Source organism: Enhydra lutris, unplaced genomic scaffold, assembly GCF_002288905.1.
Source record: "Enhydra lutris kenyoni isolate GAN:26980312 unplaced genomic scaffold, ASM228890v2 scaffoldscaffold2, whole genome shotgun sequence".
Taxonomy (NCBI): Eukaryota; Metazoa; Chordata; class Mammalia; order Carnivora; family Mustelidae; genus Enhydra; species Enhydra lutris.
Genome location: NW_019154086.1, coordinates 64,464,460 through 64,475,529, shown reverse-complemented (window position 1 = coordinate 64,475,529; position 11,070 = coordinate 64,464,460). Strand labels below are relative to the sequence as shown.

At 37.9% G+C, this 11,070-nt stretch overlaps 1 protein-coding gene across 1 annotated transcript in view; it reads left to right on the top strand.

Annotated features, from left to right (window-relative positions):
- The first annotated feature begins 218 nt into the window (after nucleotides 1-218).
- LOC111151439 (zona pellucida like domain containing 1) overlaps nucleotides 219-11,070 on the top strand; it is a 44,312-nt gene continuing 33,460 nt past the window's right edge. The window contains exon 1 of the mRNA XM_022509446.1: nucleotides 219-327. Within this exon, the coding sequence (XP_022365154.1) occupies nucleotides 222-327 (106 nt within the window). The 5' untranslated portion in view covers nucleotides 219-221. The remainder of the gene's footprint in view (nucleotides 328-11,070) is intronic.

Here is an 11,070-nt window from a genome sequence, read left to right as displayed (position 1 = left end):
CAAGAATGGGAGCAATTTACAAATATTGTCACCAAAATGTCTGCCTCGTTTCTGATAATTATTTCTCATAATCCTCAGACTTTAAATGAGCTTTGCCTGCATGGAGATAGCCTGCCAGTCTCCTATCCAACAGTGAGTTCAGATCAGCCTCAGTCTTTCCAGCAAGAAGGAGTGAAAGCTGGTGATGTACACATGATAAGAACTCTTTTCTAGGTTTTGCAATGGAACGAATATGGTTGCTGTTGCTTCTAGCAATTGGAGTGCTTCTGGGGTCTGCTCAGTTTAATGGCTACAACTGTGATGCCAACCTCCACAGTAGATTTCCTGGTAAGTCTGAACCTAATCCTTTCTCTAATTGCATCTGCAAAGAGTGATTATGTTTGAATAGTAAGGCCCTTAAGTACATAGGGAAAATGGAGGGAAGTGATATCCATCTACATTAAGTAGATATTAACAAGTGGCAAATGACAAAAGACATTTTTCTGGAGTTGTAATTTATATCCAGATTAACATACAAAGTGTTCATCATAGTTAATATTATTATAATGGCTGCTCACAAATGTGAAAAATATCGGTTATTGGGTGATAGAATTGGGAGAGGCTAATTTCATCAAAACTTGCCTAATTAATGCCCTTTTTTTCCCTCATAAATTAATCCAGACATTCAAAACAACCCTTACATGCTGACAGTTTTACTTAGGAATAATACTTAATAAAATGATTGTGAAATGTTGTGCATTACTCAAAAATATTATTTCAATGGTGTGTTGGTCATTTCCAAAGCACAACGACCAACTTGAGGATACATGGCCCAGCAACCATCAATGTTGTGGACAGACAGGAGATTTTGACCAGATTGATGGACATGTCCTACAGGTTCCTACAATCTGCACTCAGTGAGAAGTAATTCAGTGTTTCATTTAACTATTCATCATTTTATGTCAGCTAAAGTTATAGATTCATAGATAAACATTTACAAAATAAAGATTAGATAGCCTGGAATCATTTTTCCAAGTTTGCCATGCAAACTGAAATACTTCCGGTCATGTTTTACATTTTCTAAACCTGCCAGTACTCCTGTGTTTGGAGCATGCCAGAGCAACATCCGACTTGCATAGAGTAATCACTAGGTAGTTATGTTGTTGATGTGGGATTTCTAATTCACCTGAAGTGAGGTAATCTGTATCTCCAGAATAAAGATCCAAGTGTGTAGGAATGCATTCAAGAACCCAACTGCTTGGCAGGTTAAGTACGACCTGGAGGTCAGGATGGGGAATGTCTAAAGGTAAGTCAAGCAAGGTGTTCTAAGGCAGGGATGTTAATGATTTTGAGTACCACAAAGGAGGGCTTTTAAAAAATATTTTTTATTATGGAAAATTCAAATATATACAGAAGTAGAGAGGAGTAAAGCATTTGTACTGATCACCCAACTTCATCAATTATCAACACATAAATTTTGCTTCATCTCTCTCTTCTTACCAACCCTCTCTCTGGAATAATTTAAAGTAAATTCATTATTCATGTTTCAGAATGTGTATCTGATGGAAAAGAACTTAAAATCTTTATACTTCATGTATATGTCTAATAAAGTTAATGATAATTCCTTAATATATCATCTAATACTCAGCTAAGTTGCCTCTAATACATCCCCATGGTCCCTTTATTGACATGTGTCTTTAGTCTATTTTATTTTATTTTTAAAGATTTTATTTTATCCATTTGACAGACAGAGATCACAAGTAGGCAGAGAGGCAGGCAGGGAGGGGGGGGAGAGGCTCCCTGCTGAGCAGAGAGCCCGATGCGGGGTTCGATCCCAGGACCCTGAGACCATGACCTGAGCCGAAGGCAGAGGCTTTAACCCACTGAGCCACCCAGGCGCCCCTAGTCTATTTTAATTTATAATAGTTTTCTGTCCCTTGCTTTTCTAAAATGTTAAGAAATGTGGTCATTTGTTTTGTGGAATTGTGGCTTGAATCTGGTTGATGTAGCTCTGACGTGTCATTTTACATGCTCCTCTTTTCCCATACACCCTATAAACTAATTAGGGCTAGCAGTTTGAGTAAATTCAAGTTTGGTTATTTTGCCAAGAAGACTTTGTGAGTTATTCATGTGAAGTATTTTGTCTTTGATCTATAGGCAATGAAGACCCATTGTGTCCTTCTAAATATATTATTTGAAGGATCTGACCTGGTCACATTTTGTTTTAGAAAGCCAACTTTGGGAAAAGTGAAAGAATCAAGTTAGAAGAATCTAGAGGCAGAGAGAAATGTCATGAAGGCAGGTCTGTGGGAGCGGCAGAATGAGACAGCTCTTAGAAATATGTTGGTGGTGGAATTGACAGAGCTTGAGAGCTGGTTCAGTTGGGGAGGTGAAAGAGAAGATGATGTTGATGTCTTAGACGATGTTTTGAATTCAGATAACTGGGTGGTGATATTGCCAACTAACACCAAAAGTATAGGACAGTTGCATGTTTTAGAAAAAAAGTTTGGGTTTGAGAATAATGAGTTTGAGGAGTTTCTAGAACTTCTAATGGCAGCCTCTATCCAGTAGTAGAAAAAAATGGACCTGGGTCTAAGGAGAGAGGTTGAAACCAAAGATAGCTATGTAGGAGCTGAATCGCTGTAGAGTAAGTAATGAGTGGGAATAGGAAAATAAAAGGTAAGAAAATAGACTATTATTTTAGATAACATTGGTGATGAAGGGAAGAGGAGTAACCTGAGCCAGCAACTAAAATACGAAGAGAGGATTTGGGGATTAGAGAACTTGAGACCATTTAGTATACATGAGTAAAGGGAAAGTATTCAGAGATTGGGAATAGCAATAGAGAAAGAATTGATATGATGAGGCAAGAAAATATGGAAGAGAGCAAAGATACAGGTGGAGGAGTTAACCTGGGGAAATTGGTAACTCTTTCTCTAGGAGAGAGGGAGAAATAAAAGACACAGAGAAGTTGAGGGGTGCTCATTGTGACATGGGAGACAGAGGCAGAGACCCTCTGGAGAGTGAGGGCCCAGAGGCCTGGTTGAAGCCAGAGAAGGTAGTCAAGCTGTCCCCTATTATGTGCAGAAAAGAAAGTCAAATGTAAAAAGATTGTTCAGCAGAGAGGATCTACCTGATCTTGTACTTAATACTTGTAAAGGTAAATAAAACATGTAAATGAGCCAGGAAGAGGCTAAGACAGGATAAGGAAGTATTTTTCATATAGAAAATTTAAAAATTATGTTAAAACACTCACTTATAATGGTGCCCACCAACCACTTGCATTAAAATCACCTGGGATAGTTGTTAAAAGTGTTTTACCCCAAATCTATTTACTTCACTGTTTTACCCCAAAAATGTAGTGTCCAAATCTCTTATAGTGGTGTATTTTAAATCCTGAGGATGAGTCTAATGCATATTTATGGTTGGGAAAATCTGACACAGTGTATACTATTATTTTCTTTAGCCCATTATTCCAATTAAAAGCATAGTCATGTGTTAGGGGAATAAAATTAAAGACAAAATCTTCCCGCCATCCAAAAATGCTCTCTGTGAGGAGAGTAGAGATGAAAACACTTATCATCGAATAAGCATTAAACCAGAATGTGAGGCTTATCATAAACAATCCATCAGGAGAGTGCAAAGACAGAAAGAAATCTTACCCTTTTATGTAGCCAAGCAGATGCAACATATTACATATGTTTTCAAGATAAACAATAACTAGTCCTCCAATAAGAGGACTTGACAGCACCATTTGTCACAAATAGTTCATTCTAAATATACCTGGTAATTGGGATGACCATCTGTGTTAGCATATTGGCTTTATCTAGAGGAAAAATAAACTCCTATCTTTACAAAAGGAAGTCCTTTTGTAATTTGGAGCCGTGCTCCCTTGAGGGGAGGCTCCCACCCACCCACCTATAGAAATAGGGGGGCTATTTTCCTTGATGTTTACATTTCCAAGAGATGGTTCCCTGATCCTTGAGAAACATTCCTGGGTCATAAAACTGAGAGCAGTCATAAAACTGAGAGGCCTATCTAATCTTCAGAGGATTTATATACTTAGAATTACAAGTTTTCTAAGTACAAGTATTCAGAATTACAAGTTTTCTGATGTAAATGATTTAAGAAAAGGGAGGGAGAAGTTTCTTCTTTTATTTTAAACAGGGAGAAGTAAATCTCTTTTTTTTTAGATTTTATTTATTTATTTGACAGATCACAAGTAGGCAGGGAGGCAGGCAGAGAGAGAGGGGGAAGCAGGCTCCCTGCAAAGCAGGGAGCCTGATGTGGGGCTTTGTCCCAGGACCCTGAGATCATGACCTGAGCCGAAGGCAGAGGCTTAACCCACTGAGCCACCCAGGCACCCCTAAACCTCTTAATTTGTATTTGTCCTTATACATGTTAAAACTTCTAGTACTGTTCAGCTTAGAGAACAAATATCCAGACTTTCTAAATGTACACGCATGTGCACGCACTCACATGTGTACACGCACACACATATTATTGCAATGAAAAATTTATATTAAAGAAGTCTAAGATCCGGATAACTCAGAAGTCCCAGGAGAGGCTTTAAGTTTATATGGGTATTATTTTCAAGTAAGCCTATTTTTGCAGGTCATTTGCAGAAGACTAGAATGAGCAAATAAAGCATAAAGGTTAATTGCTCACTCCCCTCTTGACTTGTGGCTTCTCTTTCACATCAGGATCACCCTTGATGTCATCAGGAGTTCCACAAGCTGCTTAGATACTAAGCAATGGGGTAGAATGAGAATGAGCCTGGCAAAGGAGAGGGACTATCTAAATGCAAAGTAATGTTAATAATGATGAAAGTAATCATCTCACCCTATCTGACCTTTGCTGTTTCATGACATTAGAACTATTTTTTTAATTTCCATGGCATTTATCCTTGGGCCAAGGGAACTGCCATGGTTTAATTCATTTTAAATTTAAAGGGACCCCATTTAATTTTAAAGGTAGTTAACTCTTGGCTATCCAAGCTGATAGTAGGGGACAGACTATACCCCACTGACATTATGGTAACGCTCTTTCCAGAATAAAATTCAAACCACAGTTGACTTTTAGAGTACCACAGAATTATTTAGCCTAAATTAGATATATGGATAAATGCATTTGGCCTCTGTGACCAACAAATACCTTTCTGGAACTACCCCACCTTTTGGAAGGTGGTAGCATATAAGGGTTAGCCTCTAAGAAGTCTTTAATGATAAAGGCACCATGGAGGAAAGATGAGGCTTATAGCACCAGAAACTGTGGCACGGCGCTCTCTTATAGTGAACTAACCACTCATGGGAAACTGAATATATCAGTGTTACACAACTTGTCATTTTGATTTCTACTTAAAACAACACTAATAAGGAAGAAAACAATGGGTCCCATATATTGAGTGAAATGTGCATTACTAATTCTTTCTTGCAGTCCTTATGACAAACCTATAAAATCTTTTAACATCATTTTACAATGGGGAAATTGAGGATTAGCATCTGTTTAATGTTGCAAAGCTAGAAATTGACAGAGATATAAAACTAAGACCTTTTCCATCAAACCATGATGCCTTAAAGTGAATACTAAGTTTAAAAGAATCAAAGTGGGAATTATCACATCAAACAATCTGAAAAATCACATAGTAGGGAAAATTGTTTAGCCTTTTAAGTACTTGCTTGACTAAGGAAATCTTTTTTTCCAGTGATATTTATTAATATTTCAGTAAACATAAGTGTTCCACAGGAGATAAAATTAAGAATCACCAATTTAATTGAATTTATGAGTGGGTCAAGCAAAATGAACTCTAATCTTGTGTTCGGTTCTGCTTGACCATTGCATTATCCTGTGCCCAAAGTAAAAGTGGTTAATGGAATAATTATTCAAGGGAATATGTTTTGGACTCTCTGTGGTAAGAAAGGCCTACTCTCCTGCCTTCCCATGTAGTAGTAGTGTTTTGGTCTCCAAGCTGTCCAGAGGATGCCTGCCTTCTGCATTACACCTGTGACTGCCATTACAAGACCAGATGAAGCAGAAGAACTGATCCAGGCAGTGATTGCTGATCACTTCCTGATTAATCTAAGTGATACAATGCAGTGGCAGGAAGAATAATTAGCCACAGGTTTAGTGGCTTAGTAATTCAGAGTCCATACCCTTCTTTATTTCAATAAAGAATTTCTTTATTGCATGAATTTTTCACTTCCTCTGCTTGTGCAAGTAAAATCCATATGCTTTTTCCTGCCTGAAAGAGATGACCAATGTTTTCTGGTTCCAAAGAATGTAGAGCAGATAGTAATGAATGTAAGTCTGCAAAATTTGCCTCAGACTGCATATGAATTTCCTGCAGCACTAGAAACAACAGCTTGTATTTGCTAATGAGAAACAGATGTGAAAAACCAAGGTGGCAAGAAACCTGTTCCATGTAGAAAGAATTCCTAATCTACCTTCAATTCTCCATCAGCTGCTGGTGTTATGTGTGGAGGAAATATCACTACCTCTTTGGGACTTCTTGCTCATTTAGCACCAAAATCTCAATATTGTATAAAATCTTGTTGAGAAGAAAATCAACTTAAAAAATGAGTTAAAACAATGAACATAGCATCTGTTCTCTAAGCAATTTTTAGTTTATATAGTGCCAAATATTTCTCTCATTTTACAGAGTTAGAAGTGGAAATGATATACAAATTACTCATAATCTGCTAAAATGGCACAAATTAGTTTTGGAATGTCTATTGGAGTTCAGGAAGTAAATTCTTTCCAGGTGAGATCTCTATGGCACTACAAAGCAGTGTACTCTTCAGTATAGTAAAGGCTCCTCCTGTTATATGTAATAGGTTTTGGTTTACACAATCAGTTTCAACCCAATGCTACTTTGAAGGGCATGTAATCCAACCTGTGAACAGAGGTGGTCATATTCACAGGGTCACCTACATCTTCGTCCCACCCGCACAGAGCCTCCATCTGCTCACAACAGATATCCACCCCCATCCCAGGTCTCCTTTGGTTTGGGGAGAGTGCCCAGAACATACTTGTCATTTCAGGTGCTCCACTGGTTATTAAACTGATGTGGTTTTTGCAATGGGGGAGAGGTGGGGAAAGAAGACTGATCCTATTCCCAGCTTTGTTTCACACACCACCACCTGAGCACTAAGATAGATTTTTTTTGGACTCAGGCTCACAAAGTTTTTTATGAGCCCTCTTTCACTGAGATTCAAAAACTAGGTACAGAAATGAGTCAGGATTCATCTCCTTCATGCTTCCTCCTCCCCACCCCTTCCCCCCCCCTCGTGCTTCCTCTCATCCTCTTCATTCAAACTTTTTCTTGTCAGCATGGAAATCATACAAATAGGCATTTGGTGGGTATGCTTAATCCTACCAGATAGAATCCACCCTAAGGGTTAGATTCTGCCCCAAGTATATAGGTGTGACTAAGCAGTTCAAGTGACTAAGAGACTTGCAATATTGGCATCACCTAGGGGCTTGTGAGAAACACACAAATCAGCCCACCCCCCACCAAGATCTCCTGAATCAGAATCTGCACTTTAATAGGATTCTCTCATAATACATATGCTTAGTAAATCATAAGAAGTGTTGGTTTGAGGGGCACCTGGGTGGCTCAGTGGGTTAAAGCTTCTGCCTTTGGCTCAGGTCATGATCTCAGGGTCCTGGGATCGAGCCCCGCATTGGGCTCTCTGCTTAGCAGGGATCCTGCTTCCCTCCCTCTCTCTCTCTGCCTGCCTCTCTGCCTACTTATGATCTCTCTCTCTGTGTCAAATAAATAAATAAAATCTTAAAAAAAAAAATAAAAAGAAGTGTTGGTTTGAGAATGGTGCCATGATGTCCTGCTAACTTTGTGTTGCTGCATAACCACACTGTGTATGTCAAGTCCAGGTGGCTGTCATGCACTTGCTCACTATTGGTGACAACAGGAATCAGCAAATCTATCACTGTTAAGGGAAAATAATTAAAAAAAAATCATTATTAGTAATGAGGCAAGATAATTAGTTACCAAGACTAATGCATTTTAAAAGGTTAAATACCTAAACAAAAACAGAAAAAAAACTATTAATTTCATATTCTTTAATGGGTTGAATTTTCTCAATTGGAAGTCAGAAAATATGTGACATTAAAGATATTGATGTCTGACTAAAACTCTGAAAACAGTAATCATCTCAGGCACTTAGCAGAGTACAGATAGGAAATATGAGTTCTGGATGAACAGTCAAGATGACACTGTATTAATTGCACACATATTTTCTTTGTGAATCTTGGAACTTATTATTAACCATTAGAAACCATGTATGCTCTTTGTGAAGGAATTGAACTAAGCATTTTTTTTTAAAGATTTTATTTATTTATTTGATGGAGATCACGAGTAGGCAGAAGCAGGTAGAGAGAGAGAGAGGGGAAAGCAGGTTCCCTGCCCAGCAGAGTGCCCCATGCAGGGCTTGATCCCAGGATCCTGGGATCATGACCTGAGGCAAAGGCAGAGGCTTTAACCCACAGAGCCACCTTGGTGCCCCGAGCTAAGCATGTTTTAATAGAGATTTGATGCATATTTGTTAGGTACCTGGGGAAATCCAGAGCTTTCAATGAGATCATAATCTACTGGGAAAGCAAATATCCACTCCCAGACATAATGTCAGCAGGTCAGTAGCCTCACAGTTAAAGGGATGCAAGATAGAGTCCTTCCCCTGGGAAATGAGGGAAAGTCTCATTAAATGGACAACTTAGATATTATTTTTTCTATTCTCAGCTCATCTCCCTTCTTACCTCAATGCAGTCATGAGTATTTCATCTATTATTATTGTTTATTAGTGATACATTGAGTATTTGGTGATTCTCAAATTTATGTTTTCTGTTCTTTGCTATACTCCAAATATTAGAATTATATTTCTGATCACCTGTTGAACATGTCTCCTCTTTTTCTTTCCTGTGTTCCTATCTCAGGGAATGACCTACTCACCCACTAAAGCTAGAAATCTGAATATCAGTTTGACATCTCTCTCTCTCTTCATGCCATCATCTAATCAATTTCTCATAAGTTAGCCCATTAGAATGATTTCATTTCTATGGATGGATGGATGGATGCAATCTCCACACCAACATGGGACTCAAAGTCCTGATCTCAAGATCAAGAGTCACATGCTCCTCTGACTGAGCAGCCAGGTGCCCAGGAATGGTTTCATTTCTTCTCAATGGTCCCTTCAAAACAGCTCTCTCTTACAGAGGCATGGTTATATACAACAGGTATGTGAGCCTCTATCATGTCTTTATCAGGCTGCTCTATAATTGCCTAATTTTTCTGCCTCCTCTAATCAAACATGAACATCTTGAAGTAAGGTAGTGTTCTTAATGCCTTTATCTTCAGAGTCTAGCAAAGAGACTTAATATGGATACAATAAGTAGTTTTAAAAAATTCGTTTTTGACATGAAGTAGCATATAGTTTAGATCTTGAGAATAAATAGGAACAATAGGTTCTAGCTTGTATAAAACTGATGGAACTGATTTTATCTTAAAGATTTTTATTTATTTACTTATTTCAGACAGAGAGAGAGAGAGCATGAACAGGGAGAGGGGCAGAGGGAGAAGCAGATGCCCAGCTGAGCAGCAAATCCAACATGGGGCTTGATTCTAGGACCCTGGGATAATGACCTAAGCCAAAGACAGATGCTTAACAGACTGTGCCACACTGGTGTGCCACTGATTTTGTCTTAAACTCCTGTGCACCTCGCCTTTTTTTTTTTTTTTTAAATGCACTGACCCCAGAGTTACTGATTTTCATGTGAAGATTTTTCCATTTTCAGACAGTGGAAGAATATTTTTGAGCCACTGCTCTGTGGGGCTGAGTACTAGCCTACAGTTCAATTTTTTGGGGGTGTCACCATGTTTGTATCAGAATATGTGTATGCAGATCATTTGAATAATGTATTGCTCAGTGCTCTTATTATGCTTGGTAATAATTAGAGAATGTTAGAATAAATATGCTGATGTTAATGAAAGTAAATGTAGATCTCAAACTTAACAGTATTGAGATGAGATGAAGATCAGTCAGTCTATCAAAAGCTGGGGATCTTTAGTCTCATCTGGATGCCATTGGATTTAAGCTAGTTGAGTGTGGAATTGTTGAGGAAAAAGAAGAAAGTTAGATATACTTGTTAGATATATGAATGATATGTTGCAAATATATTGTCAGTAATTGTGTCTAAAGGGAAATTATAGTTAGGTGTTCTAGGAATTGAACTTTATTGGGAATGAAGAAACAGAATGAGATTTTTATTCATATATATAGAATTAGATTCATCCCTTCTTTATTCCCATTTATATGGTAATAATACTCTAAGAACTCTAAGTTTGGACACTTTTTTTTCTCTATGTGGTGAGATAGATGGTTGATAGTGTGACAGGATATTTAAAATTTGCATAATTTAAGAAAGTTGAGACAAACTCATGGCCTGATTGATTGGAGAGGGAAGTATAGAGCATTTCTTTATTTTTACCTGAATTTGATTTAATACTGTATTTTTTTTTTATTCTTATGAAAAACTTTAGCCTGGTTAAAATATCAGAGGTGGGGACTGGAGTGGTGCATTTGGTTGGGCATCTGACTCATGGTTTTGGCTGAAGTCATGACCTTGGGGTTGTGGGATTGAGTCCCACATTAGACTCAATCCTCAGTCTGCTTACGACTCTCTTCCCCTTTTCCTGTGCCTCTCCCCACTGTTCTCTCTCTCTCTCTCTCTCTTAAATAAGTAAACAACTCTTTAAAGTATCAGGGGCAAAATAGCTATTTTGTCAGTATAACCCCACATAAAATCTGTAAGCTGACCTATCGTAAACATGCTTAGTATCTTTAAATATAAAACACTAGAAGTAAAAAAATCTAAAGGTATTTATTCCTTGATCTTGTTTTTAACTTGTACTCATTGGGTTGTTTAATACTCAAGTGTTGTTCAAAAGAATATAGCAATTCTGGCCAGAGATTGGACGATAAAAACGTTGAAGAAATTTAGTTGTCGAGAGCAACTGTTACTCATTAACTCTGAAAGAAAACTTCTCTTATTTTGGCAGAAATTGCCCTTTGGCAACTT